The sequence below is a fragment of the Colletotrichum acutatum genome (assembly GCF_030867785.1).
Source record: "Colletotrichum acutatum strain CBS 112980 chromosome Unknown BDZ83scaffold_34, whole genome shotgun sequence".
Lineage (NCBI taxonomy): Eukaryota > Fungi > Ascomycota > Sordariomycetes > Glomerellales > Glomerellaceae > Colletotrichum > Colletotrichum acutatum.
In genome coordinates this window covers 209,937-237,483 of record NW_026849028.1, presented here as the reverse complement: position 1 = coordinate 237,483, position 27,547 = coordinate 209,937, and the positions used below count along the sequence as shown (strand labels likewise).

General features: G+C 54.2%; 11 protein-coding genes across 11 annotated transcripts; 6 read left to right on the top strand and 5 right to left on the bottom strand.

The window, feature by feature from the left end:
• Positions 1-60: 60 nt before the first annotated feature.
• Positions 61-1,680, bottom strand: BDZ83DRAFT_575034 (glycolipid 2-alpha-mannosyltransferase; the record flags this gene model as incomplete). The annotated part of the gene is made up of 3 exons (XM_060504769.1): positions 61-369; positions 649-1,087; positions 1,157-1,680. 3 exons carry the CDS (start codon positions 1,678-1,680, stop codon positions 61-63), a joined length of 1,272 nt encoding a protein of 423 aa, XP_060366291.1.
• A 3,099-nt stretch (positions 1,681-4,779) lies between these two features.
• BDZ83DRAFT_574853 (uncharacterized protein) lies at positions 4,780-6,363 on the top strand (the record flags this gene model as incomplete). Its single annotated transcript, XM_060504747.1, has 1 exon — positions 4,780-6,363. The coding sequence occupies one exon, from the start codon at positions 4,780-4,782 to the stop codon at positions 6,361-6,363; it is 1,584 nt and encodes a 527-aa protein (XP_060366290.1).
• Positions 6,364-7,868: 1,505 nt separating this feature from the next.
• On the top strand, positions 7,869-9,797 carry BDZ83DRAFT_751062 (NUDIX hydrolase domain-like protein; the record flags this gene model as incomplete). The annotated part of the gene is made up of 3 exons (XM_060514002.1): positions 7,869-8,291; positions 8,769-8,985; positions 9,067-9,797. The coding sequence occupies 3 exons, from the start codon at positions 7,869-7,871 to the stop codon at positions 9,795-9,797; spliced, it is 1,371 nt and encodes a 456-aa protein (XP_060366289.1).
• A 172-nt stretch (positions 9,798-9,969) lies between these two features.
• Positions 9,970-11,917, bottom strand: BDZ83DRAFT_616857. The gene is made up of 4 exons (XM_060507998.1): positions 11,339-11,917; positions 10,963-11,146; positions 10,539-10,671; positions 9,970-10,359 (listed from the first exon to the last, which is right to left on the bottom strand). Exons 1-4 carry the CDS (start codon positions 11,447-11,449, stop codon positions 10,242-10,244), a joined length of 546 nt encoding a protein of 181 aa, XP_060366288.1. The 5' UTR covers positions 11,450-11,917; the 3' UTR covers positions 9,970-10,241.
• Positions 11,918-13,361: 1,444 nt separating this feature from the next.
• On the top strand, positions 13,362-14,064 carry BDZ83DRAFT_718637 (3-hydroxyanthranilic acid dioxygenase; the record flags this gene model as incomplete). Its single annotated transcript, XM_060512097.1, has 3 exons — positions 13,362-13,393; positions 13,497-13,572; positions 13,624-14,064. The coding sequence occupies 3 exons, from the start codon at positions 13,362-13,364 to the stop codon at positions 14,062-14,064; spliced, it is 549 nt and encodes a 182-aa protein (XP_060366287.1).
• Positions 14,065-14,163: 99 nt separating this feature from the next.
• Positions 14,164-15,392, bottom strand: BDZ83DRAFT_268018 (fumarylacetoacetate hydrolase). The gene is made up of 3 exons (XM_060502037.1): positions 15,164-15,392; positions 14,863-15,074; positions 14,164-14,794 (listed from the first exon to the last, which is right to left on the bottom strand). The coding sequence occupies exons 1-3, from the start codon at positions 15,247-15,249 to the stop codon at positions 14,367-14,369; spliced, it is 726 nt and encodes a 241-aa protein (XP_060366286.1). The 5' UTR covers positions 15,250-15,392; the 3' UTR covers positions 14,164-14,366.
• Positions 15,393-16,632: 1,240 nt separating this feature from the next.
• BDZ83DRAFT_267858 (uncharacterized protein) lies at positions 16,633-17,723 on the top strand. The gene is made up of 3 exons (XM_060502036.1): positions 16,633-16,782; positions 16,998-17,279; positions 17,367-17,723. Exons 1-3 carry the CDS (start codon positions 16,726-16,728, stop codon positions 17,568-17,570), a joined length of 543 nt encoding a protein of 180 aa, XP_060366285.1. The 5' UTR covers positions 16,633-16,725; the 3' UTR covers positions 17,571-17,723.
• An 846-nt stretch (positions 17,724-18,569) lies between these two features.
• Positions 18,570-19,337, bottom strand: BDZ83DRAFT_616823 (uncharacterized protein). The gene has a single exon (XM_060507997.1). It carries the CDS (start codon positions 19,204-19,206, stop codon positions 18,979-18,981), a length of 228 nt encoding a protein of 75 aa, XP_060366284.1. The 5' UTR covers positions 19,207-19,337; the 3' UTR covers positions 18,570-18,978.
• Positions 19,338-19,718: 381 nt separating this feature from the next.
• On the bottom strand, positions 19,719-20,493 carry BDZ83DRAFT_267335 (uncharacterized protein). Its single transcript, XM_060502035.1, has one exon. It carries the CDS (start codon positions 20,378-20,380, stop codon positions 19,766-19,768), a length of 615 nt encoding a protein of 204 aa, XP_060366283.1. The 5' UTR covers positions 20,381-20,493; the 3' UTR covers positions 19,719-19,765.
• Positions 20,494-21,240: 747 nt separating this feature from the next.
• On the top strand, positions 21,241-21,986 carry BDZ83DRAFT_751057 (chitin synthesis regulation, resistance to congo red-domain-containing protein; the record flags this gene model as incomplete). The annotated part of the gene is made up of 3 exons (XM_060514001.1): positions 21,241-21,302; positions 21,416-21,550; positions 21,638-21,986. The coding sequence occupies 3 exons, from the start codon at positions 21,241-21,243 to the stop codon at positions 21,984-21,986; spliced, it is 546 nt and encodes a 181-aa protein (XP_060366282.1).
• A 3,316-nt stretch (positions 21,987-25,302) lies between these two features.
• Positions 25,303-26,961, top strand: BDZ83DRAFT_574924 (uncharacterized protein; the record flags this gene model as incomplete). The annotated part of the gene is made up of 2 exons (XM_060504753.1): positions 25,303-25,493; positions 25,545-26,961. The coding sequence occupies 2 exons, from the start codon at positions 25,303-25,305 to the stop codon at positions 26,959-26,961; spliced, it is 1,608 nt and encodes a 535-aa protein (XP_060366281.1).
• Between the last annotated feature and the right edge of the window lie 586 nt (positions 26,962-27,547).

Below are 27,547 nucleotides of genomic sequence, written 5' to 3'. Positions count from 1 at the left end.
CATGGGTATACCTCCGTGTGTCTCTGCCAGCGCGCGACTATCCAAGCGCTCCAGCTAACATCACAATGTCCAAGAAAACCATGGTCGCTGCGCAGCGTTGGGCACCTTCAGCTTATTGAGGCAGTATCCGTTGTGATTCCTCCTTACTTTGCCGTCGCACTCACATCGGCACCCAATTCCTCCATCAATTGGCGTTGAGTATGATGACGCATTCCCAAGCGTCTGAGACCCAGGCAATTGCCCGTCTGGCGCATTAGCCGGGCATTGAAACAGTTCATCGTGCCTGTATCCGAAATCCTCGAAATGATGCACTTTGTCCGCGTCGAGAAGCATGCCGACGGCCAGTGAGTGTACAGCGGCGTCACCCCACTAAATGCAACGCGAAATCTTGGTTAGTGATCTGCTTCAGGCTGCCAAGATTTTGGGCACAGGGGAGAGAATGTGGTTGGACAAGATGCGACTCGGCAAGTTTTGGAGGAGGAGCATCGAACCTGACGGTGGAGAAAGAAGACAGAAGCTTGGCTTCCTTGTCATTCCAATCCTCCAACGACATCCTTCAACTTCTCCCTATCCAAGTCTTCTTTCTGAAGTTCAATCCTTTGCCCACCACAAGATCCTGAATGAAAAGACCATCGAGAGTCCACTTACCCTTTCGAAATAGAAACCTCCCGTATCATCAAGCGCCTTGAAGAAAGCCTGGTACTGCTTTCCGCGAAAGAAGTCGAGATCTGCTATCTCGAAATTGCTCCAATAGTGGCAGCCGCTCCAGGCGTCGCCAGATTGATCGCGGTGTGGCAGCAGACTCATCAGCGGCCGCAGCGGATATGGAAGCCATGATGGCTCCATCATGGCCTTCCACAATGCCGACGACGCCAGATCGAACGCCTCCTTGAACTCAGCTGTGTGTCGAAAGAGTGACGGCACCGTGTCCCATTCTTCCCATAAGGAGATTGTGAAGCCGTACACCTTCTTCCGCCTAGCCATCTCCACAAACGGATCGTATGTAATCGAGCAGAGGAAATCGACATCGGGCTCCAGTCTCCAGTACCATTTATACTTTCGCAGGGCTTCGAGCTGGTAGAACCTCCTGCAGGTCTCGAAGTCAGTACGCGCCCTCCAAGAAGCTTAAGCTGGACGTTAGGGAACTGCCACTGACCCTGAATAGAAACGGCACATATGGTGGTAACCTTCCTGGCCTGCATGCATGGTGCCCCGCGCCCCTTGCTCAACGATGCTGCTCTTCGCGGCTGTCTGGTTGACCCACGCCGGGTATGTCCAGTCTTCCTGCGGAATCACTTCAAATGTCGCCCCTCCGCTCGCCGTACTGTTCAATGCTTCGATAAAACGGTCGTCGAATGGCTCGTTGTTGAGGAAGACGATCGGGTAGTGGAACCACCGGTTGAAGTGCTTCTCAAGAGAGGCAACTGTATGGTTGGCTTCCTTGAGCTCCGAGTTCTTAGCCAACATAACCAAAACTCCATTCTCACGTTTGCCGGTCACATCTGGTTCGCGACAAGACGTGTAGAAGGGCTGATCTTGCTCGGTAATTGGCCGTGGCGCATTAAAGGTCCTGCAATGAAGTACAGACTCCATCACGCCCAACGCGAGAAGCAGCCAAAGCCAGCTGGGGAGTCGGAAACGCGACGGCCGTCGCCACGGGCTCACATATCGGCGGATCATCGCACTGGAGGGGCGGCTACATGAGCCTGTTTTCACAAACACACCACGAGAAAGACAGACAAATGTAAGAGGAATGCAGAAAGAGAGTTTCGAGATGGAGCTCAGTAGGTTTTACTCCCAGCGAGTAGTTCGAGCAGCTGGGCTGGAGAAATAAGACATTTGACTACGCTATTGACGAAACCGCCATGCAACACGAAATGCCAGGCTACAACTTGCTAACTTCTACAGCATTGACCTCCAACAACACAAACACGTGTTGATTATTCCTTGTTCGAGCTGGATCTAAAGAAGCCGATTGATAGAGCTGACGTACGCCAGAGACACGTAAAATCAGGCCCTGGACTCGATTTTGGACCGGCGCCTTCTAGACTGCTGGTGCTGTCAAGGGAGAGCAGCTTGGGGGGACAACCCCTTGGCTAGCTCTGCGATGGTCTGCACGCCATCGAGACGCAAGATGGGACGGCATTGGCTCCCACTTGCCGGGACGGGCCAGTGCTTGAATTAGCTGCGGAATGTCAGCCCTTCGCACGAGCCTGCATGAGGATCAAAGACTTATATTGCGGTCGAAAAAGGAGGTCGTGCTAGCAGCATTTTGTTGCGATCCTCCTGCGATCCTTCTGAGCAGATCCTTGGGACGGCGGGCGGCTTGGTGTGTCAGTCCAGGCACCAAAGTCCGACTTTCGACAATCCATCATCGCTCGCTAACTTTGGGCATACCGTACGAATTTGCTCTGGTTTAGGAAAACCTTTTTGCTTAGGTCTCACACAAAGCCCGTTCTGGGGAATCCCGACCGGCTAGCCAGGGCTGGACCGATGTGGATTAGACTTGAGCACCTCCGAAATGTCTCTCCAACTTCGTCTTTGCACAAATGGGAAGAATTGTGCTCATTTTCAACACTTCCCTGATCAAGATCGATTCAAAACCGGGAGCTTGGGGGCACGGCCTGCGGCTTGTCTTGCCATCTACTGCGTCGTCGAAGAACAGTTACCCGTCCGCGGCCCGTCACGAACCACGTCCAGCCAGGGAAAATTGATGCGCCACTTCTTGATGGAACCCGCCAAGTGATCTCGCCCTGAGCCTCAAAGACTTTCTTCGTGAAAGCTTCACTCTCGGAGTGGGGGACGGCGCTGGCGTTGTCTCATCGCTGAGTTTGACTGAGACTCACGGACTGGTTGGTGACAGCCCGTAGATGATTTGACTCATGTGATGCGGACCCTCGATACATGACACCAGACAGTCAGATTCTCAATTTCGGAAATGGAATAAACTCATGAAGAAGCTGCCAAACATAGAAAAGTCTATCTGTCTCCGGTCTACGGGGTCAAGACCGGGTCCAAAAATGAATTCCAAAGACAACGTCACACAGGGCAGCAGCGGCCCGCCCATTTTCTGCTGAACGAGGGGTTCGTAATATCTAGTTCCGTTTGCGGTTCTATGACGCGGAAACGCCTACCAAATCAGAAGTTTTGTCAGGCCATGTGCAATCTCTCATACCGGATGCATTCAAGATCTGGTCCTTCAAACGGTTCTTCCAAGTTTCAACGGCCAAGCTCTGGAGATCTCCCAACAAATAACATAGACCAGCATGTACAGAGGAGGATTCAGTCAGGCTCATGGTGCTGACTGGGAGACGATGATTCAATCCCCATGTCTCAGAAGGCCAGCGGAAGATCTCCAAGATCGCCTTCGTCCCGGGAAAAGCGGCTCGTCACTATCGAAGCCCCACGGGGTTATCTTGGCAGACTCATCTTCACTTGGTTGCAAAGTTCGGCGAGGTCGGCGACGGAGGCCGAGACTCCACTATCCAAGCTGCCGATTGAGATCATCCAGCTCGAGCCGTCGTGTCGGGTCAGAGGTTTGAAGAAGGCCTGCGGGCGTAACTTGCCTCGCTACCAACGTCGTCAACGCACATTTGGAAACTCGATTCCACGGCACAATGCTATTATAGTTTTGGTGGCGAAGAAGATGAGAGCGTTCCGTGTTCTACTGCGATGTATGCCACTCACGGCCATGCGATTCACTTCCACTCCAGACAGGACGGCTTGCTGGTTTCTAATGTTGAGGCGCTCCCTCAGAGTAAAGGGTAGCGTGTTTGTCGCCCAGCACGCGGCGCAACAGTTTTCTTGGCTTCTTTGTCCATGTTCATGGCTCGCGGTTATTATGACTGAATGTCTTTCGACGGTTGATGAAGCTAGTACTACCCGACCCTTGGAATACCAGCCAAGCATCCATGGCGGGATCCTCCAATAACACACCAACCTTGGTCACCGAAGAACCCTTGTTCTGCGCCTGTCAAGGTCGATTAGACTCATGGTCCTACCGTCCCGCATCGACTAATATGGGGCAAGTGGTTCATCAGGTGGGAAGCCAGGGGTGGCACAGGGAACAGGATAACCACTGCGTCAGCCCTGTGATCCAACAACTGACAAGGACAAGACCGGGGGGAGTTCTTGATGAACATCGACATCCCTTACCATGGGGCCAAACGAACAAACAAGCAAACTGATTTTAGCAGGTAACGGGATGGGTGTGGCCACCAATTGAGTTCATTGGATGGCGTAAAGGTGGCTCAATATGGTTGGCAAACAACGTCCAGCATGGCAATATCTGATTTAGATGGCGGGCGCCTGAGGGCTTTGTCTGCTTCGAATATAGATACAGTGATCCCGGTCCTCGAAAACAAAATCCTTTGAAATTCTGGTTCCAGTGAAAGTAATCTTATGAGGAAGAGCACGTTTCTCAAGACTGCGGATTTTTGGACTGGAACCGAAGCGGCCTTACCTGACGGAGGCTGATAGATACCGCTTGGCCTGCACTTTGCATAGAAGTCTTCTTTGTCGACAGAGTCAATCCCTCGAAGCTAGCCATTCCCGATTCAGTCAACAAGTCCGACAAAGAACTTCGAGTTCACTTCTAGAAAATCGTCTCGCCGCATCCGATCAAAGTGTCTCGGTCATCAGCTTTGTCATTCGAACCGGTGGCTACCAGTGGCATGGGACATATTGCGCCAGAATCCCGGATTTCGTCCTAGGCGACACTTCTCTGCTTCGTTTTCCCTCTTACCGCATCACATCGACGAAACCCGCCGCTTTTCCGAGATGTCCACCATCATAGAGCCTCGAATCATTCCCAGCCAGCTCCCGCCTGGTTTAGAGATCGCCATACCGCCGGGAGGCGAGCTGCCTCCCCAGCAACCGAGAGGCACTTACGACAAGAAACCTCTCCCACCGCTGCCTCCTCTCCGCCCAGGGTTTTATCGCCAAGTTTCGGCCTTTTCTGTCATGTCGGCCATGTCAGTTACTTCAGCTATATCCATCGAAACAAAATCGACTACAAGAAATTCCTCGAGGTCGCGAAGTCGTGCCAGGACGACGCCATCACCGTCCCCTTCGAGATTGGAACCTACTGAGGGATCCGAGACAATCGAGAGACTGGAGAATGAGATCAGCACAATTTTGATTCAGCATAGCCCTACTCCCTTATCGCCTGTATCACCAAGGTCAGAACATAGGAGCTGCTCGCCTCAGAGTCGTCGAACCGAACCAGAAATTCGAAAACTGGCTGCTCGGCGTCTCTCTACACCAATGACAAGCCCTTGCACTCTTCACCGATCATCGGCCAAGATAAAACAAATAACTGGACTGGATGTTGACTTTAATGGCTTCACTCCAACGCCCACACGACCACCTCGTTCACCGTTGGTCTTGGAAACGCTGATGCCCGCTACACCCGACAAGTCTAGCAGTGTCCACAGCACAGAGAAGCCTCGTTCAGAAAAGCCGGCATCGACTTCGGAGCCAGCCCGGACCTTAAGCTTGATCGACGACTACGATGACGATTCGGAACCTGATAGCAGTGAATGGGACTTTAGTCCCAGTTCACGGAGGAACCATCCGTCATGGATACCTGCCTCTCCGGTACCGCCTCGGGTAGAGATATTGGACTTTGACGAAGCGAGCCCGCGCCGTCGGGACTCTGAGATTGGATGCTTAAGGTCGCCTGGTATGCACCACTTCGAGACGCTTCCCGCACGGCGAAATAACCATATGGAAGTCAGTTACGTGGGGGCCAAGGACCTTTACCACGCGACGGCGACATCGATTGCGAACTCGGCGAAGAAGGCTGCGGGATCTTCCCGAGATAGCATGGAGTCAGGGCGGAGCTCTATTCGTCCGCCGAAGAACAGGCTGAGTTTTGCGGCCAAGGTGCTTCAGTCTGGTAGGAAGCGGCCACCCACGGGCATCAACACGACCCCTCAGTCACCATCATCATTGGGCCCTGGGACAGGCTCTACCGTGGGTAAGCAGTCTTTGAGGTCGCTTCACCCGGATATGCACGCACATTCAATGGACGACGACCGTTTACGAGTCAAGTACTCGGACGCCCTTTCTCGCGTTTTTCGATGGAGCGGCGAGCACAGGAGGGTGGTTTCGGAGGGCACGACAGCGACGGACCTGCCGCCGACGTCAGAGCCTCGCAGCACCACAGCTACGCCGGTGCCCGATTCACCTACACACCCTGGACCCGGACTAAAGAGAATGAGTAGCCGGCGTTCAATGCAGGGCTTGGCGGCTCAGTTCAAGAGGACAGCAAACTCGATGGTCCTGACCAAGGATGAACGGCGGAGAGAGAATCTACGGCAGAGCATCCGGGTGATACCGGAGGGTAGCACACTCGAGTAGTGTAAGCCGGGCACTATGGGACGGCGCCGGCGTGGCGTTTCGGGGCGTGGACTGCCCGCGCTGCTTAGCACGCTGGGTTAGGTACCTTGGAATGCGAGCCATTTGGTCCGCATCAAGGAGGGAACAGCTGGCTTAGGCCAAAAGACTTGGGATGGTGTCATGTCTCGGCGTTTGTGTGTTTAGCGTTGTTTGTTCGTCATGGAAAGGGAGTGTCTAGACTGCTCGCTGGTCTGCCTGCCTAACCATTGTCCTTTCTGAAAAGCGAAGAAGCGTTTGTCGTTGTTTGGGCAGTGAACGTATTACGTCTCTACCAAACCATGAAACCTGGCAAAAGTCCAGATGACTACTTTACCTTAGATAGACATTCCTACCAAGAACAATCTATAGGGAATGAAAGAAGATAATCTCTACTTTCTACAATATGTAGACGAATCCGGTGGATGCAAAGCCAAAGTCTGAACGCGCCCGAAGCTGTGTGACGTGAACATCTGCCCCACCTCTAGTAAAGTAGGTAATCGATAAGTAGTAGCGGGAAAGGGTCCCGCATTCCCATGTAAGACGTCAACTCGGGCCAATGACAAGTTTGGTGGTTCATGGCAAGCTCCGTGGGACCTCCGTGTTCGCCGGGCCGCGGGCTGCCGAGCTTCAGGTGAGAGACCCGCCGAGACGTACCTGGGAGTCATAAAGTACCCGGTGACATTTGGTCGTAACTTGCGTCTGGTGCACCTCCTAGAATAGGTACCTGCCTTACCTTAGCTTGCCGACCCAATCAGAGTTGACCATATATAAGTCTCTAGGGCAGAAGTGATATCTCATAATGAGATCTCGAGGGCATGTTTAGTATGACTGCTGTTCCTACTTGCTGTTGACTCATTCCACACTTCCATACTGCCCCGGCTACTTGGGTCTTCGGGATATCTTAACTAACCCCACCCCCGCAATTCGGCTCGGCGCTTTTTCCAACAACTTCCCCCAAGACACACGTTCGCACAAGGTCGCTGTTCTGGGCCCTCGGATTCCTCGTCCTTTCTCCAACTCCGACCACAATACTCCATACACAGTCTGAAAGACCTTGCCTTAGGTTGCCTTGGATAAGCACACGGCAACTCCGTCATCCACCCTCCTCCAACCACGTCTCACGTCCGCGACCTTCTAGGCAAGAGCACGCGCGCCGCCCCCTCCTCTTCCTCCTCCACCCTGGACTTTCCGCGCACGACCGCTGAACGCTTGAACGCCGCAACTCTTCCTGGGCCTCGCTTCCTCGTGTCGGTCATCCTTCGTCCGGACCTCTAACCGGAGCTCCCGTCCACACTCACTCACACGCAACACGCTTACTTACTCCTCACAACATCTCCTTCTTTTTACCTTACCTCTTCCCCTTCCATCCTCATCCTATCCGATCTATAGGCGCGCAGATAGAGTTGCACACCTGCATCTCTTTCCCCCCTACCTCTCCTCTCCTCTTCCCTTCCCCCACCCCCCCATCGGATAGATAAGACCGAGAAATGAGCCAAGCGGCCGCGACGGACCCCTCGCCGGCCCCAACCTCTCCTCCGTCCTTCTCCGAAGACGCTGCAGCAACCACGGGAACCAACACCAGTAATACTGCTTCTACTACTACCACTACAACGACCACGACCACCACCGCGACGGCGTCGCCAGCCCTGCAGCATCAGCAGCAGCTAGACGAGGCCACGCCACCGACGGATCAGGAGGTCCACGAGATCACCACCACGCTCGCCGCAGCCGCTGCCGCCAAGGATCCGGCCGCCACCACTACTGCTGCTACTAACGAGACGAACGACAACAACGACACCAACGACAACGGTAACCCCAACCCAGAGGGTATCCTCATCCTCGACGACCACGAAGAGGTTACGAGCTACTGGGATGCTGGAGCCATGGCTCCCCTCAACTCAGTATCTGCGGTTAGTTGATTTCTCGATACTCTTCCCTCCGTCTGCCTCCCCCATGAACTCCCCCAAGATGTCCTTGTAGATTGTCGTTGGGGTAGATGCGACCTAGATGCAGCGTTGCAGTCATGCCCGATCTCGCTCTTTTTCATGTGTTTCTCAGCCTATCACCATTCATGTATTATGCTTCCCCAAAGTGAAGCTATATTCTCACGCCCTGTTACCCCCCTCCTGCTCTGTCTTGTTGCCCATCAACATGTCGCCGCATATCAAGCGCTGTATCACCCCATGAACTCATGACTTGATGCCCTCTCGGCCCTTCCTCTCCTTTCTCTCTCGCATCTTCACCCACCCGCTGCCGTCTCCTGCGCATTGTCCTTGTTCCGTCATTCCTTTCCTTTTATTGTATCTCGATCCTTACAGTACATAAAAACCTACCTGCTGTTCCCCGCCATGTATCTCTGCGCAAATAGGATGCTAATGCGCTCCAAGGCGGCCATCGGGCGCCTGAGACGATATGTACCGCCCGCATTCCCGCTCTGGGACAGACTCCCAGTGAGCCGCCGAGCGGCCGTTTTGATTCTACTCTACGCCGACCGCAGAGGCGACTTGCGCGTCGTCATCACGATGCGCGCGGCCAGCCTGCGGAGCTTCTCCGGGCACGCTGCCTTCCCGGGAGGCAAGGCGGATACGCTGCAAGAAACACCGTGTAAGTCAATGATCCCCAACGGAGCCGGCCCACCCCAAAATCAAGATGTTTGTGGACTGTACAGTTGACCACCGGAAACAGACGAAATCGCAAGAAGAGAAGCGTGGGAGGAAATCGGCCTGCCCATGGACGACGCCCGCATCCCGAAACCCTTCAAGATCGAACCCCTGTGCTATCTCCCCTACAACCTCGCCCGCACGGAACTCGTCGTCCGCCCCTGCGTCGCCTTCCTCCACGCCGACGAGGACCCGGACGAAGACGACCCAAGCCCCCTCGTCGAGGAGCGCATGATCCCGCGCCTGGACGCCAAAGAAGTCGCCGCCGTCTTCTCCGCGCCCTTTCAAAACTTTTTACGGTCCAAGGACGCCGACCTCCCATCCTCGTCATCAAAGGTACTCCCGCCTGGCCATTGGTACGACGGCAGCTGGATCCAATGGAAAGAGCACCCCTGGCGCGTACACAACTTTTATGTTCCGGTCGACGACCAGCGCGTCACGACGCCGGGGAACGCGATGGAGGTGGATCACCCGCAGAGCAACCTCGCCGAGAAGCTCGAGGAGGAAAAGGATAAAGAGGGCGGCGGGCGGTTTAAAGTGTGGGGGCTGACGGCGCATATGCTCGTCGACTGCGCGCGGATCGCGTACGGGAAAGATCCCGAGTTTGAGTGTAACGAGCACTTTGGCGACGAGGAGATTATTCTGCAGGCGGAGAGGGAGGGTAGCTTAGTGGAGAAGAGGAAGAGGGATGAGACGACGACGAGTACGAATACGGAGAACGGGAGGGGGGGAAAGGCTGAGCCTGCAAAGATGTGACCTACGTAGGTCATTGAGATTCAACGATCCGCGGCTGTTTTGTTGTCGGGGCGGGAAAGAGAGACAGGATCCGAGGGTGTCTATATGCATCGCCCACCCTCGATGCAGAAATCACACACATATAGAATCTGCCGCTGCAGCTAGAGCAGCCGTAGCCGCCATGATGAATGAATATTTGCTTTCGCATATTGTTTATTTCGAGTTACTTGCTCGGGAATCCTCTTCTCTTGCCAGACTCAACCGCCGCCGCCTGTCTTCGGCCTGTGGGGAGTCGGAAGCTAATGCTTTCAAAAACCAATTGAAATCGACCAACGCCCGTGTGGTAAGATACGCCCCTTCCACCATTCATGTCCAAGAAAATGAAGCTATTGCGCAAGGGAAAATGCAGAGCATGTCTATGGTTGTTGAGGCCACCTAGGACCTTGTGCGAATCAAGGGAGCCTATCAATGGCATGCGTTGTCCTTGGTCGAGGAGGTTGAGCTGCCGAATGCGGCGTATCCCACGAACGCACCGATGGCGACGGCGACCATGACCCAGCCGTTGTATGTCATGAAAACGAGCCTGTTTCTTGTCAGTCGCTTCACCCCTACGACATGCTAAGAGGAATGGATCTCCATCAACAACCGTCCCACCTGCGCTTTTTTCGAACTCGCTTCTTGTCTGCCACCGAGAGCAAAAGCCCAGCTAACTCCAAACTGGCACGGAAAACTGGGAAGGGCGGGGGAAAAATCAAAACTCACATGAGCATAAAGGCGTAAAAGTTCTGGGCGGCGTAGAGGGCGGCCTTGACGAGGTGTGCGCTCCTGCTGGCCTCTGCCTGTTCGCGTCCTGTCCATAGGAAGGGGGTTGTCTCAGTAACGGTTCCAGCGACGCCTCGAAAGACACAAGACTTCTTAGCTCATTTGTGTTCGGTATCACGTTTTGGTGCAAAGGGGAGTAGGGGGATGTATGCGCTCGCCCGAGATCCGCCTCTACGTCGTTCGGGAAGAGGGGCGCTTGGTTGGGGAGCGCAGCTTTCAAGGTAGTGTGTATGTGGAAGATGGGAAGCATGGGGGGTGTAGGGTCATGGGCGAAAGGTAGGTGGTTGGTATACGGGACATTGTGTGATATAGGTATATGTATGTGTGATGGCGACAGCCGGGAGGAGAGAGAGAGAGTGCTTACTCGGGAGGGAGTCGACGCGCTTGTTCACGGAGTTCTCGTAACGGCGGGATGCGGCGCGGAGGGCTTCGTAGCCAGCGGCGAGTGCGACGACGAGGAGGAGCGAGATGACGAGGCCGCTGGTGGAGCGAACGTGCCATTGGCGGAAGACGATGCAGAGGTTCTTGGTGTCCCAGGTGAAGAGCATCTGGTAGTGGGAAGCGCGGGTTAGCTTTGAGCTGTGCTTTTATCTTGACATTGAGCTCCGGGAGAAGCTCTACGGCCAGCTCGTGGACAACTGAGGGGACGCCGCGAGGGGATTTCGCGATAGTTCGAAGAGGAAGCGGTAGAGGGAGCACATGGTGCGTGGAGATATGGTAGGCTATGTGAGGAAACGTACGTTCATGCTGCACCGGTCGCCCATGCCGCCTCCCATTCCGTGGCCTCCCATGTCGCCGTGGTCCATGGCTGAGTGGTCCATCTTTGAGTGATCCATGTGCGCGTGGTCCATGTTTGATCGGTATTTGAGGTGGTTCTCGAGGGAAATTTTGGTTGTCGAAAGCTCGGTGTGGAACTTTCTAGCACGTAGAATGGGATATTGCGTGCTTCGTTCGGTACGGTTTCAAGATGGGTGATTTGTTGTTGAAAAGGAGAGGTTGCGTCTGCCCAGTGCGTGGTCGGTCAGTCGGTCAGTCACCTCAGTGAGATATGCGGGACCGGGGGTATGTCGGTTCCAGAATGGATAACGGTAAGGGTACGTACGGGTTTCGCGGGGGTGGTACCGTGGTGGTAGGGGTTCCAATGGTGTTCAGCGATCTTGATACGAAGCGGGAGCTAGCAACGATTCGGTTGACGACTGCCGAGAAAGGGAAAACGGTGGAAAATTGCTGAAGGATGGGAAAATATGTTGTCGTTTATTGCAAAGTAATGTTTTACCGGAGAATATGTACAAGCTATTCTGCAAGTTCACGACTAAGGCTGAAGAAGGGGTGGCGGCCCGTGGCTTTGGGGGATGAGATGGAAACTCGCTCAAATGTGCGCAGGTTCCCAGCCTCTGAGACGGGGTGTTCCCTTCTTGCGCTGCCCCTCTACCTACCAACCAGCTAATATTAACCTTCCAGAACCTTTGGCACGCTTGCCGCTGCTGTGTCGGTGTAGGGAAGAGGTCGGTAACCGGGTGTCCCTGTACGAATACAACAAAGAATACTTTAGTAAAAACTAAACCAAACGGCGGGGAGCTGACGTGCTGGGGCTAAGGTAAGATAGCTTGTCCTCGTGAGACTCGAGGAGGCTGTTAGGAGAGACTTGAGGCGGGATGCTGGCTGGGACAGGCCTGTAAGAGACCGTCGCGGCGGCTAAGGCGTTGACTCGTCTGAAATGTCTCTTGTATTCTTCTTGCCACATCCTGCACACGCCCGGACCTCTAATGCGTAGAATGCTGCTTAGGCAGGCAGAGCATGCAGCTTTGCAAGATGGTGATGCCCTGCGTGCCTGCCTGCACTGGTACTGTGAGACTCAGACGCCGTCTTCCTGGAGACAGATTGTAAGATCGACAACCCGTGAGGCGGGTAAGTGGGCGCTGGACGAGACGGGTAGGGCGGGGCGGGTGGTCCCCTCCTTTTCCGATTACACTCTCAGACGTGCCAGGCCAGGCGTCGCATGGGACTGGCCAGGTGGCTTACCAGTGACATTCTGGTGTTCTTCATTGAGACCGCGTCTTCCAGAGCTAGGCAGGCAAGCTGGGTTACACACTGCCCGTGGAGTCCAAGGAGTCTGGGACGTGTTGGTATGGCGGGGTTGTTTCTAGTGAGAGGGGTCGTAGGCCATATTCGCCGCTCGCTCTCGGTTGCTCGGAGTCTTCAGTCTATGACATACTATTACCAGCTGCCTATCGACGGCTACCATAACTGTGCTGGCGAATCACTTCTTCAAAGCTCGTAAAGGACGAACCATATGAAGTGATTCCGAACTTCAACGTTATGTTTGTCAGCGATGAGAATGTGTTGATACCGATCTCACATCTCTCTGTAACTATATGGAGGATTATTTTAATACCTTCATAGATTGTCGGTCTTTACCTTACCCGCCACTGTGAGCGGCCCGCAACTCTCTCCAGTGGCTCCGCCGATGCGCCGACGGGCCCGTCCGGAATGAGAGCTCTGGCGGCTGATAAATGCAGCCTCATCAATGAGTTGTAGTAGTCATCCAAAGCCTAAATATCTCATTCGCCACGGAAGAGAACGAGGGGAGGAGGAAATCAACTTATCTACACCATCTCATAGCCTCACCACCCGATTTCATATTCAACTTCAACTTCAGCAACCCACAATTGTTGGATTATCGACGCCGGAGTTTTACAAAGAAGAGTTTTCGTTAAAACACGAAACAAGCTCAAGTGACTCACGACACGACAAACAACCATCATGCTTGGACCCCCTGTCAATCTGCCCAAGTGGTGAGTTCCCGACTCAACCCACCCACCTAGCCTTATTTAGGATGCGATTATGAGGTTATTCGCAATGGGGCTCAATTAATGTTAACGTCTCTCACGCAACCAGGCTAGAAGAGAACTCTCACCTCCTCAAGCCCCCAATCAACAACTACTGCGTCTACAATGAGGACTTCACCGTCATGGTATGCACCCCCACAAACTCAGCTCATCCCCCATTCTGACGCCGGCCTTAGATCGTCGGCGGCCCCAACGCCCGAACAGACTACCACATCAACCAGACCCCCGAATGGTTCTACCAGTACAAGGGCGCCATGATGCTCAAGGTCGTCGACGAGGGCGTCTTCAAGGACGTCATCATCCGCGAGGGCGACATGTTCCTGCTCCCCGGCAACACCCCGCACAACCCCGTCCGCTTCGCCAACACGGTCGGCGTCGTGCTCGAGCAGCGACGGCCCGAAGGGTCGCTCGATCGCATGCGCTGGTACTGCGAGACCGAGTCCTGCCGCGAGGTCGTCCACGAGGCGGCTTTTCACTGCACCGATCTCGGCACGCAGATCAAGGCTGCTGTTGAGGCGTTCAAGGCTGACGAAGGGGCGAGGACGTGCAAGAAGTGTGGTGTTGTTGCTGAGGCGGCGCCGAAGCCTGGGTCGATTAAGGATCCTAACTTGGAGTGATGTGGCCTGCGCTACCTTTCGATGAGTGAAAGAGTGCGTATTAGAGGGAGAGGTGTTTTGCTTGAGGCACGGTGTGTGATCTTTCAGGTTTGGGTATTGATTGCAGGCGAAGGCGAGCAGACGGTCTATATGATTGAAAAGTACATGTGATCATGATGATCCAGACTGAGATTTTCACACCTCGGCCCCTTTCTTTATATGAGACCCAACATGACTTTTCCGTAAAAATTGCAGATAAATCGCTCAAACCCTCCCCCTTCTCTAGATAGGTCACCTCCCAAAGTTTATCATCAAACCAACACTTACGTCTCAGCAAACTCGTACGAGCTAGGAGACTCCTCAACGGCAACCTCAATTTTGGCCTCGGTCAGCTCCTTGCCGCCAACACGGAGACCGGCGCGGATCACGTCACCGGGCACGGCCGGGCCGACACCGGCAGGGGTTCCGGTCAGGACGATGTCGCCGGCCTCGAGGGTCATGACCTTGGAGATGTCGCTCAGGATGCGGGGGATCTGGAAGAGCATGAGGTTGGTGGAGCCTTCCTGCTTGACGACGTCGTTGACCTTGAGGAAGAGCTCAATGTCGTGGGGATCGGGGATGGCGGATTTCTTGATGATGTCGCTCATGGGCAGGAAGGTGTCGAAGCCCTTGGCGATGGACCAGGGGAGACCCTTCTTCTTGGCCTCGTTTTGGTTGTTGCGTGCCGTCATGTCGATGGCGAGAGCGTAGGCTGTCTTGGGTGTCAGTAGGTGTCAGGGTAGGAAGGGGGACGATGACCCCCGGGTGAGTGGGACCAACCCTCAATGGCGTCGATGGCGCCCTTGTGGTCATCGGCCTTGAGATCCTTGACCTGCTTGCCGAGGATGAGAGCGAGCTCGACCTCATAGTGCATGTCGACGCCCTTGGGTCTCAGCACTGGGCCGGCTCCAGGGAGGAGGATAGAGGAGGTGGGCTTAAGGAAGAAGAAGGGCTGCTTGGGGCGGGTGTTGTTAAGCTCCTTGACGTGATCGCTATAGATTGGCCGTTAGTCCTCTCTCCTCTTCTCAGCGCCTGCACCTCATGTGTGTGAGACTCGAGGGGCAGTTGGCGAATCACTCACGCATAGTTGCGGCCAATGCACATGACCTTACCGGCCCTCTTCAGTGAGGCGGCGGTAGCCATTGACCGTCTGAAAACCATGGACATATTGGCGGGTGTATCTGGCGTCTCCTTGAGTTACGATTCTTGTAAGTGTCAAGGTCGGTTGATTTATGAGAGCGCGTGAGGTTGATAACGAGCTTCGGAAACGATGCCGAAGCGATGCCGGAGCCAGTGTCGGATTCTCCGAATAACCGGGGAACGCAGGCCTGGGAGACTCGAGTATGCTTAGTCAGATTCTACACACGTTAGAAAGTTGGGTGCGTCGGGAGACCTGCCGGCACTAGGCATGGAGGCTTGCCAATCTGGTCAAGGCGATTTGGAGGACGGATGCGTCAATCGGCGGCAGCCATTGAAGCTTGCATATAGGGCCGCATTGACCAGTGCAGAAAGCAGTCCAATGCAGGCGAGATCTGGCACTCTAGGAGCTGACTGGACTGTATTGAAGCTGGCCTCGATTGGACGGGAACAATTTGAAGCTTCGGGGGAGACAATTCCCGCCCAACCGGTCGGGGAGAGTAGGCGACAGATGTTCCAGCAGTTGCATGAGTGGCCAGAAGACCGCGGGGACAAGGAAGGGCCTGGGGTTGCTCAATGTGGCTGAAATGGCCCAGTGTGGGGGAAGGTGCCCTGTGTCTCTCACCCCGCTTCCTTCCTTCCCTCCAGCTCGGTTTCGTGGATTTGATCATCGACTTGGGCCCAAGATGTAAGTAAGTATCTGTACCTAACCTGGGGAGACAGAGTTGAAAGTGACGGCAGACCACTACACTGGATCTGATGGAAGGCCAAGGAAAAGACCAATCAGAACACTTTCTGCTACCATCTGCTACTTAGAACTGTTCCTTTACCGTGTCTCCGGCGGGGTAGACGTTGATGTCTTTGATCTTTCCCCATATCCCCGTACTCTACCTAGGTACTGTGATATACGTATCGTCACTACGTACCCTATGGCATAAGGCACACCTCACACCTCACATTTCAAGGTGGCATTCGTCCTACATCAAGTCACCTTCCACACACAGCCTGATCACAGCTAAATTTGTTTATCAACATCACTGCACGGTGAATACCCTTTTCCTATTCATCATCACACCTTAGCAAAAACAATATACACACAACCGCGCAGCCCTTAACACTAGCTCACGCACCCTCCGCTCTGTCCCTTCTACCCCACCTCTGACATCTCTCACAGACCCAACACAAAGAGCCTTACTGTTAGGCACTTGTAGCCAGCGGTACCTGGCCTTAAAAGTCAAAAAGTCTCCTTACCTAGCCTTGGCCTGGAATGACGGCGTCGGTGGGTTCTTGCCTATGCCCCATGCTATGATGCTCCACGTCCATTCCCTGCCCAGATCCACCCACTTTCACTCTTCTCTCGGCCAAATTCACTGCTAACTGCCTGCATCCACTTCTAGCCCGTTAATCAACACTGCATTGCTAATTGACAGCATTCTCCATTCTACGCACTACACGACACGAGACCACCAACAACGAGAATCCGCACACCCAACACCAAAGGTCGCCATGGAGAGCCTCCAGCTGGCGCAGATGCTTGCCGACCTAAGCAGCCTCAACGCAGCCGTTTGTTTCCCTCATTCCGTAGCCTCTACTATCGTCGACTCTACTTCTGGTCGCATTCTCTGACTCGCCCATGTAACTCCCCCTGCAATACGATGCGCTGTGCGCTTCGGCGGCTGCAGGGGCTCATGGGAAGGAAGGAGATCCGCAATAAACTTTTACTCAACTCGCCCATTTGCCCTATCTACAGAAGTGCTGATGACCTCATTCCAACACAGGAACCCAACGCGGCAGCCGCTCTCGTCACCGCAAACAAGGCCATCCAGACGGTCGAGAAGACCAGCGCCAACCCCGCCGCCCCCGGACTGCCCAGGCGGCCCACCGATGAACTCCGCCGCGTTCACACGCACAGTTCCCAGACCTCACGGACAGGTACAGGCACCGCTTCGCCTGCCCGCGTCGACAAGTTTGGCCGTCGCATCATGATGAGCCCGCCCGCCTTGTCGCGCTCCAACTCAGCGCAGGGCTCCATCCCAGGCACGCCCAAGAGGGACTCTGATGTAGGAAGCACTACCACCACTACCTTACAGCACCAACCACAACCACTTGGAACGGGACAGAGAGCTTACGTGATGGGTGCTGAACAGGCCGAAGACGATATGGACCGCGCATCGACCCTGATGGCGCTGTACGAGATCCGCGCGAAGCTCAAGCAGCAGGATAACAGCAGCCTCATGAAGGCCCGGGAGAAGATCGCCGACCTTGCGGCGCGGCAGCAGCAGCAGACAACGGCGACGCCTGGCAAGAAGGAGCCCGAGAAGATTACGTCCCGGTTCACGTTTCCGAAATAAGCGAGGGTTTTCTTTTCAGGTACACGCATACCTTTTTCAACATAAGCGGCGGTACGGCGTTTGGGGAGTGTGGACTCGATCTGGTTTCATTTTCGACAAAGTCCGGCATGGTGGGATACTAAAAGTCACGACGAATCGATGTTTACGGGTCACGAGAGGTTCTCAGTTGGACGCTGGGCATGTCCATTTTTGCGATTTTTGATTGAGGCCGGCAGCGGTCACTTGGGAGTTTGCCATCAGGCCACGACGCATGTTTGTTTCTCATCCTTCATCTGGCTATTGAAGGACTGGGGAAAAGGTCGGGGATCACATGGGGAAAACGTGAGGGCAAGGGCCGAGTCCGGAGGCAAACCCGGGGTTTCGTTTATTCGTCGACCGGTTGTGTTTCACAGCGTTTGCTGGAATCATGCCCTCACTTGGTGAATAGCGCTGGGGGGTCCGGTATGTCTGTAGAGAGACTACAATTTTTTGATGCCAAGAGCGTACCTTGAACCCCAACAAACCTTCACTGAAGTTTTCAGAGTGAAAAGTGTCAAAAGCCACTGATGTATCGAATAATTCACTGATCAAGTAAAAAACGGGCAGTTGATCGCCAAGGCCGTGGGCGTGTTGCCCGACTGTAGCGGAGACCTTCAGGTGACGGAGCGGAGGAAATGGGGTTTTGAGACCGTCCCAAGTGCACGGCAACATGCCCGACATACCGAGAAAGAGTTGCGCCCAGGTGTTTTGGAAACAGTCTTGGCGATGAGCAGCGTAGTGCAGTCAGTTGATCGAGCCTCGGGTCGAGTTGCTGTGCTGATTATTGGGACCAAGGGCAATCTGCACCAAGCTGGTGGTCCGCGGGATAGGCCGTTGGTTCTTTGCCGGCTGTGTCTGTCGTGTGTAGAGAGACTACAGTGCATTCATTGCCCTATTCAAGGAAAAGTCTCAAGAGAGTTATCTCGGACAAGTTTACGAGGATTTGTCGAAAAGGCTCGAGAGAAGCTGGCTGCTGTTTGCGGCGAGGTGGATCTCAGCATTAGGGTAATCCGGATGGTAAGTATCCCTTAAGGTAGTGGGGTCACCGGCGTTGGGCGGAGCGAGGTGGGGAGGGGAGAGTGGCCGCACCACCTCAGCGTCGTCAGTAGCCAGCAGTGCGGCAGTGCCTTCAAGTCTGCTGTCTGAGTGTCCAGCTCCCGTCTTTTCCAGAACATCCGGGATTCACGGGTCGCGGGTGACCGGGTTCTTGAAAGTTGTGTCTAGCAGTGGTGCGCGTGGCGGTGAGCGAGGGAAGGGGGACACGCCAGCTGGAAAGCAGAGGAACTGGACGCAGAGGATTGTTCTAACTTCTCCCTGTGGTTCACGATGTACCGCAAGCTCAGGTAAGGTAGATCACGGCCGGAAGATATCGGTCTGCTGCGGCGTGAGTTCAGCTTCCCTTTCCCGGATCCACCCCCGGTATGTCGCTGCCGGTGAGGCCGGCTTTGGAAATTCTAGAGAGGAAACCGCAAACGAATGTTGAAGAACCTGCAGTGCCACGATACTGAGGTAAGCCAGGGGCGGCGACTGCGAAATGGATGACAGGATGACTATCCATGGCAGTTAAGAATGAGTAAACAAGATAAACACAAAACGAGTAAATGACAAATAAGAGCATGTTTTTGTGGAAACTTGTTGGAATAAGCTCGCGAAGCGTGCACCGCCCAGCTTGCTCGGTTGGGATGGTGTTGGTCGCGGTGAAGTGAACGACAACTCTCAGAGGGCCGCCGTGAAGGCCGCATGTTATTGAGGCACGTTTAGGCTTTTTGGTGAACAATGATTCCAATTCCCAGCGGCGGTTCGCAGGGGAAAAGGCTATTTCCTGTATCTCACCACAGGTGTATCGGTTGGGGAGGTCACGCTACCGCGGCATCGCCACAGGTGGGCGAGGAACCCTTGGTAGGAGGATGCGGTTGATGGGCCCGCGGCCAAATGTACCACTGTTGGCTGAGGGAGGAGGCGCGCAATAATCGAATGGAGACGGCCAAGCCTCGCTCGTGCCGGTGATGTCAGGCGCCGTCTGGAAGCCCCATTCTTTCTTTTTGCTCAGGTTCTTCTGCTTCTTCCTTCCTCGTTTACCGAAACGGTGTGAGGCTCTTTCGTGATTCGTTCACGAGGGCAAATGGTACCACGGTTATTCACCTTGTAGGCTACTGGGCGTTGGCCGGGCCTCTGGCTCATGAGAGTGCGAAAGGGCGAAAAAGGGCGAACACAGCCACATTCGATGCCGGAGCCCCGATGACTCGATGAGAACTATTGCCGGGCGGCATGATGGGTTGTTGATAGTCTGGGACTGGGTGAACTATACCTAGTGTATTGGGTCCTTGATGGCCTGAGGAAGAGGGTGAGGATCCGCGGTTGCCAGTTGGTACCTTGCATGGGGCTTTGATGGGTTCGTGTCTTGGAGGAGGACCGTTGGCTTCTTGGTGAAGTTGGCGAGCGTCCGCGCGAGAGGGAAACCCAGATTCAGATGAAAAAGCACCTATCCCGTCCAAACAAAACATCGGAGGGAACAAATGGGAAACTAACCGGACCGGGGCTCCATTCATTCGATTCACTGGAGATGCTTGGTGGTGACTCTGTGGTAAAGTGTGGTTGGAGGGGACTTTGGCTGCTGAGGGCTGACAATGGAAGTACAATGAATGTATTCCACACCCACCGCGATGACCTGAGTCCATCCATAAGGCAAGCACGGCAAGGTCAGTAAGGTAGGCCTGGTAGCCTGTAGGTACCTCATGACTGGTGACGATGGTGAATCGTGAGTGGCCACGCTCTGAGGAAGGTGTGGGCATCACTGGAAGCTTCGCCGGGGGACCAAGTGTGCGAAGTCTGGGCAGAGGAGGGAGGCCACGCAATGGCTTTGGGGCCAAGTGACTGCCCAGCCTCCAAGACGTCGCTTTTGTCTGGCGACGGTTTGCTTGGCTTTCTTCATCACGCCGTCGGGCGAAATATAACTTGGATCCCTCTTTTCCCCCTCCCTCTTCTTACCCCCGTCCGATTTTTTTCTCAAGAGTCTTTTCCATCAATCAACCTTGTACCTAATCAAAAACCTAAACGTCTTGACTCTCTCCTCTGGCGCTTCACTGCTGCCTTCCTACATTGCGGATACGGATACATAACAGAAACCATCCAAATTCTTATTTGATTAATTCAACCTTGGATTGTCTCGCATTGCACTCTAAATAGCGCGCAATTCTCCCACCCAAACGTATTCACGTTACTTATTCTCCACGGGTAACAACTCGCCTTTATTTTTGTGCACCGTACCTGCACCATCGAGAGCTTTAGACTGGATCTCGCCCGTATACGGATAGGACGTCGAAAAAAGCCATCACGTCATTGAACATCACTCACCATCTTCCCTCCCCGCCAACGAAAAGCATAGCAAACGCCACGCAAAAGTGAGCTGTTGGGTTCTTCTAAAGCACGGACAAGAAATACAATAGTCGGACGAAGCTTCTCCCCGGACAGCTCACTCCTGCCGTTTACATCTCGTCCTTTTTTTTTCTATTCGCCACACCAGAACCCTGTCCACCAACGATACCACAGGAAGTTTGGCCTACCTACTGAGATCAACCTTGTGCCTCATCTTCTACATCGAGGGCTGCGAACAATAAACTTCCCATCCAGCGACAACATCACAGTCATCAAGATGGCGGACGCTGTAGGCAATGTTCACATCCTACCCTTTCCCATCGACTCACTCGACAAGAGGTAAGCCTTCTCCTTCCTTCCCACATTGCATGCCATCCGAAATGGGTCTGCAAGACCCTGCATACATCAACACCCCCGGCGATGCCCTCCGGACGCTAACGTCAATCCTGCAGACAATTCTACTGCAGCTCCGGTCAAGTCTACAGAAACGGAGCATGCTATGAACGCGGCGCATGGTACTGGTGGGGACGCTGGGTCCTCGCCGCCGTCGTCGTCGGCATCGCACTTCTGATCCTCATCTTGTTAGGGTACTCCCCCAGTGCTATTTCCCGTCTTCTAGCACGACCCCCCATTGCACTCATTCATCATGGCTAACCAACGTTTCTGTGCTATAGCTGCATGAATTCTCGCCGTCGCAGAAAGCGCGGTGTCCAGCCCTTCTACGGCACCGGATGGATGAGCAACAACAATAAGCACAACCAGCAGGGCACTTACGCCTACAACCAGCCGTACAACGGCCAGCAGCAAGGATACGCGGGCTACCCCCAGCAGGGCGGCGCTTACCAGAACCCGCCGCCGGCTTACGGACCCGCGCAGCAGCAACCTCAGTACACGGGCACCACGTTCAACCCCAACGATGGATACTACGGCGGTCACAACGAGGGTATTCACCTGCAGCAGCCGCAAAACGCCTACCAGCGGGATTCGTACGCTCCGCCTGCTGGCCCGCCGCCCGGAAAGTAGATGGAAGATGGCGATGAACGATGATGGGGTTTGAATTCCGAAAGCGTGAAAGGGTTCCAGGCTCAGAGGCGAGAAACTTCTTTGACTGGCATGAGTACGACGACTTGCGAACACACAGATGATACCTTGATTGCGAAACACCCCGGTTAGGCGTTGGGCTTTCTTTGGATGGACTTTAACGACGATGGGGGCTACGAGGGAAGGAACGATGGGGGGCCAGCCAATATGTATGATGAAGTTGAGATTGGGGTTGAGCCTGGTATGGACAAAGAATCGAGAAAACTGTGGACCTGATTCCATAGTAAATTTCTACATTAGCGATGCTGATATGCCAACACTTGGGCTGGTGAGAGTGATGATGATGTGCTAAAGACACATGAAGCTACGTGAACAGAAGGTACCTAACGCAACAAGGTGTTCCGGTGCTCTGATCCAACGCCACAATGCCTTGTTGTAAAGCTGAAAGTGCAACTCTGTTAAGGAGAGGAAGGCCTTTTAAACACTGCGCGATCAACGCAAGGTCGTTTGAGTCTCGAGTATCGCACAGGTCAGATTGCTAGCATAGCTCTTACATCAGACGAGCCCTGCGATGGACTGGGCTGCAGCTGTGAATTCAATTGCCCTTCTAGACGTCCAGACGGTTCCTTCTGGGACGTGCGGGTGTTGCGCCGGGCCCCGTGTCGGTGCTCGTTGCCCAGAGCTTTTTCTCTCGACGTACCAAGATGGAGCGCCCCCTCTAACGACGATAGGCTACTTGGAGCAGTGATAATGAGATTCTGGGCTATCGCGAGCGGTCTCTTGGACTATGGTGGCGTCCGTTCCTCATCCTGCCCACTGACCCATCGTCAATCTTCCACGCTTCTCGGCGTTTCGTGGGATTCTCTAGTCACTTAGCTCGACCCTGACGTTCATTTCAAAGTGGTGAGATTGGGGGCTCAGGATTGTTCTCGAAGCCAGAGACGATGAACTATCTGAGACAAGAAGGAGAACCGTCTCCGAGGTGCCCTGTCCACTTGTCGAATCTGCAGTGTCCGGCTCTGCTACCATCTCGGCCGAGTAGATATGGCGAGTGGTTGTGGCTGAGCGAAAAGATGGTGTGGCTGGAAATAACCATTGGCTTTTTACGTATTCCCGTCATAACCGAGCGCGAGGGAAGGCAGCAAGGGGTGCCCACTGTCACGAGGGTTGCGACCCAGACGCTTTGGCCAATGCCAAGTCGTAATGTGCTGTACGTATGCCTGAGGACGAAAAAGACACCATGTTTCATCATGTTGACTCTGCATGCTGCTAACTGGCGGTCCCTCGGTCCCAGCTTGTCTCGTTTTCAATACGGAAGGGCTCCGTACGGTTGGTGCAATTGGGTGGTGGGCACGCGCGGCGACAGACCAGACAAGCTGCAAGTCAATACTCGCTAACTACTACCTTATGTGCTTACCTTACTTTAGTTAGTACCTTCACTTATCGGCCGGGGGAGAAGGGACTCAAGGGACGGCTCATCGGCGCAATCAAGATTGTGGTCGACGAGTCCAAAATCATCTCCGAATCGACCCCCTGAACTTCATGAGGGAAAAAAAAAAGCGGCACTTGCGCGATTACAAGGGACTTGCCAGACAGCCGTTTTGGAGTTGAGGTGGAAGTGGACACGGGCGTTGGGTGTTGGCGTTGCAGACAAGCAGGCAGACAGAAAAGAGAATGCGAAGCCAAGCCGCAGCAGCGCAACATTGCAGTGATTTGACTGAACAAGCCGCAGCAAAAAGCAAAGCAGAAGGGGGGACGGGAAGTCAGGAACCGCTTCCCCCACTCAAGTTCGTCTGAGCAGGGATCTTCAGTCCGCTAGAGTGTGGCATGGCGCTCGATCGCAATTCAAATTTCCCTCTGGAAATCTCCCTGTGCTCGGGCAGGTCGCGGCGTCCCGTCGCGCTCGCTCTCTCTTAGGTACCTCAGCTCAGTCTGTCAGTCAGGGAGAATGGAAAGGTGCTGATGTTTCTACCGCTGCTCCTTGACCCTTCCCACCACTACCAGTGACCACCTGGACTGCCTGACTACCACTTTTGATCGTCCCCTCGTGGCTTTCCCGGCAAAGTAACTCTGTGTGCGTCACGCCAATCTTTTCCCGTTCCTCCTTCCTTTTCCCACACCTCGTTGTAAATCCTTCTCTCGTTTTGCTGCTCTTCTGACCATTTGGTCAAGGGAAACAAATCCTCAGATCTTCTTCATCTCATCTACGGCGGCCTCTTGTCACTCTTTTTCTTGACAACCTCCCGAGGTGCATATTCCTCCGACAACCCGGCAGACTGCGTCCTGTGCCGTTTCGCTCCTTTTTCGTTCCGTCTCATCTCCTTGGCCATTCCCGAGGCTGTTTGACGGTCCTCCTCGTGTCTCTCATTTCTACCTTTTTTTTCGTTCGTTCTCTTCGCGAAGCAGAAGAGCAGAATTCCAGCTCAAAAGTCATTCCTTAAGCAAGCCATACGAATACCGGTACTCCGCCTCTCTTGCCGCCACTCTGGGATTTATTTATCCTCAACACGTCGCACGAAAACGACCACCCCTCAGCTACAGCCTCCATTCTACCTGGGATAACCGTGTCTCTCGACAGCTTGGACACGAATTGCGACCCACCCCTTTTCTCAATACTCGCACCCAGCAGCGTCACCAAGCAATAAGACCAAGACACTCAATCTGTTGGCCACGGATCGCCTTATTTTCGGGGTCATCCTGTTGGACGTCGCCGTGCTTGCTGACTTGCACCGCCCAGTTTCAGTGCCATTTTGAGACGAAAGCCTCTGGGCTTTTTGCTCGTTTGCTGCTACCATTCGCTACACGTCCCCTACCACCCGTTCACCAGCCCACCCACGCAAGGGGGCGAACGCTTTGCCCTCCCAAAGGCAGTGACGACAGAAGAAGACTTGCGTCCATTTACCGGCAGTACAGCGGCACTACTCATTTCGGTTCTTACCCTCTGAGGCTCTCGAGGCTCGACTTTTTTTTTTTTTGTTCACGCCTACCACTTTCCTTTGCCATCTTGGCTTCAAGTGAGTTCGTTTTGCGCGAATCCGGCCGCCCGTTACACCTGCACTACGACGATCTCTCGTACCACGAAGCGGTTCACCTTACTCCCACAACGGCACGCCGATCACCGTTCAAGCCGATCAAACGACGAAACATCGAGCCCATGAGATGATGGAGCTATAGTACGCTTCTAATTCCGCAAATCAATCACCCTCGACCAACCAAGCTCGACGTGCCCAAATTTTGTGGGTAACCCGCCGAGAATTACGTTCTTTGTTGGAGGAAAAGCAAAACAAAATCATTCAAAATGCCTTCGATCGATGTCGCCATGGCGAGGAGTCTCCGGGGAGGAGTGTGGGGATCAGTGGTGTCGAGCATGGCCGCGGACATTCAGAGTCGCGGAATTACAGACACAGTACAGAGCGCCGGGAACTCGATCAACGACGTGAAGACGGCGCTGTCTAGTTGGGACAATTGCATGTCCGTTAATTTCTGCAAGTAGGTTACGGCCATGGCCTCACTTCAATTCCGACACACTAACTTGCGCAGGTGGCCCGTCATTGGAATCATGATCTTCGGCGGCCTGATCATTTTCTCTATCGTATGGTGCATCATCCGGTGCGCTTGCTGCGGTCTTTCGTGCTGCTGCCAGTGCTGCTACTGCTTGAAATGCTGTGGTAATTGCTGCGGCTGCTGCGATACTCCCAAGGGAACACCTCACAAGCACCTCGACGACAGTTCGTATGGACCGAACAATCAGGGATACAAATCCCAGGCGCCCATGGCTCCCTTTTACAACAATGCCAGCACCGCGCCTGCGCACCAGGCGAATTCAACAGCACCCGTGGCTTCCGGAGCCGCAGCACCGCCCCAGTATGCCGAATTCGAAGTGAGTAAGTCAGGTGCCAATCCCGCAGACGCCGACTCGCTTCCCGCGATGCCCAGCTGGGAGGGTGCAGGCTCGAAGAAGGTGGCACTTGAGGAGGAGGTGGAGCTCGAGCAGATGAACAAGCCGGCTGTATCACCGAACCCGAATGGACAGAACATGCCTCTTATGGCACCCAATGCCATGTCCCACCCGAACAGCCCCATGCCGGGTGACAGGAGTCCATACGGCCAAAATCCTCATGCTGGACCCAGTGGTTACTTCGTTAACGCCAATCAGCCTGCGGGTCCCTATGAAATGGCAGGTAACGGCTACAGTGACGGAGCGTACGGACAGTCAGCGTCTTCTTTCGGCGTAGACCAAGGATATGGAAATGGGGCCATGGTTGCCGGAGGAATGGCGACGCAGGGCAGAGGTACACCTCACCAAGAGTTCAATAACAATGGCTACGGGCCCCAGAGAGGTCAGACGCATCCACGTCCTCAGCAAGAATTCGATCAGGGCTTCGGCAACAGCTACGAGCAGGGAGGCTATGGCATGGGCCGTCCTCCCCGTAATGGCCCCAGCCCGGCACCGATACCCCGAAGCTTCACAGCACCACCTCGCGATGGACCTAGTCCCGCTCCGGCTGGATATCGTCGCTCTCCTGGTCCTCAAGCCGGCGGTTACCGCGGCCCTCCACCCCCTCCCAGCGACTACCGGCGATCTCCCGCGCCTCAAAACGACTATGGCTTTGACCAGAAAAATCAGCAGGGCCAGTTCCTCAATGAGAACTACGGTCGTCCCCAGTACGGGGCAAACTCACGTCAACCCTCTTCGGAGTCGACTCGCCCTCTTGCTCCCCAGCGCAGCTACACTGGCGACCAAAGCATGGCATCTCCGGACCTGCATGATTCTGGCGGGTTTGACTTCAGCTCTGGCTACAGTCGCCCGCAACAATATAACTACAACCGCGGCCCGAGCGGTGGCAACCAACATATCGAGGACGAAGACGAACAGCGACCCCCGCAAAGCAGCGGCGGCACCTACCCAGGATACAAGGCGTACCAGCCGACAAAGGACGGCTGGAGTGGCGTCTGAGCGAAATGACAACAATAACGACAGAAGGCAAAGAGCATATGCACACCTGCCCAAGAGCACCAACAGCTCCCTGCACTGGGGGCGACTTCTATTTAAAGACTAATGCAGTCAGAAGTTCATTCGAGGCGGCGTTACTTTGAGTTTCTGATAAAGATGTGTCTTGGATGGTTAATCCTTGCCTCTTACACGCAAAACTACTGGACGTTTGTTTGGAAACACCCAAAAAAGAGACGCGGGTTTTCGGGGGCCACTTGGAGTTTCGGGCATACAAAGAGCCACTGTTTTTTCAACTCATGACCGAGGAGCAAATCGGAGCTGTATAATGACCACGGTCAAAGATTCTGTTTGGACGAAGTTTCAATTGTCGGATTTTTCATTTTTCATGTTTACAAGGCGTCGCATTGTTGGCACGGTATTCTCAGATTCTGTTTGGCCCTTTCTTTTGCATCTTCTTCGAGTGGAAATGGCCAACCACATGGCAAGGTTCTTCTTACTTGGCGACGTACTTTGATGCCATGTCATCCAGTTTCGGATGATTTAGAGTTTTAGGGCTGTGTGTGTGGAGGAGATTACTCTGCGTGGAAGT

Excerpts from the sequence above, each read along its gene's own strand:
- BDZ83DRAFT_267858 (XM_060502036.1), top strand. The coding sequence starts at position 16,726 with ATGGAGAGCCTCCAGCTGGCGCAGATGCTTGCCGACCTAAGCAGCCTC. Across the intron at positions 16,783-16,997 it reads TAAGCAGCCTCAACGCAGCC|GAACCCAACGCGGCAGCCGC; the intron begins GTTTGTTTCCCT and ends ATTCCAACACAG. Across the intron at positions 17,280-17,366 it reads CGCCCAAGAGGGACTCTGAT|GCCGAAGACGATATGGACCG; the intron begins GTAGGAAGCACT and ends GGTGCTGAACAG.
- BDZ83DRAFT_616857 (XM_060507998.1), bottom strand. The coding sequence starts at position 11,449 with ATGGACCACGCGCACATGGATCACTCAAAGATGGACCACTCAGCCATG. Across the intron at positions 11,147-11,338 it reads GCGACCGGTGCAGCATGAAC|ATGCTCTTCACCTGGGACAC; the intron begins GTACGTTTCCTC and ends TCCCACTACCAG. Across the intron at positions 10,360-10,538 it reads TTTTACGCCTTTATGCTCAT|GCTCGTTTTCATGACATACA; the intron begins GTGAGTTTTGAT and ends GACAAGAAACAG.
- BDZ83DRAFT_616823 (XM_060507997.1), bottom strand. The coding sequence starts at position 19,206 with ATGCTCTTATTTGTCATTTACTCGTTTTGTGTTTATCTTGTTTACTCA.
- BDZ83DRAFT_267335 (XM_060502035.1), bottom strand. The coding sequence starts at position 20,380 with ATGCCCACACCTTCCTCAGAGCGTGGCCACTCACGATTCACCATCGTC.
- BDZ83DRAFT_268018 (XM_060502037.1), bottom strand. The coding sequence starts at position 15,249 with ATGTCCATGGTTTTCAGACGGTCAATGGCTACCGCCGCCTCACTGAAG. Across the intron at positions 15,075-15,163 it reads TGCATTGGCCGCAACTATGC|CGATCACGTCAAGGAGCTTA; the intron begins GTGAGTGATTCG and ends GCCAATCTATAG. Across the intron at positions 14,795-14,862 it reads CGCCATCGACGCCATTGAGG|CCTACGCTCTCGCCATCGAC; the intron begins GTTGGTCCCACT and ends CACCCAAGACAG.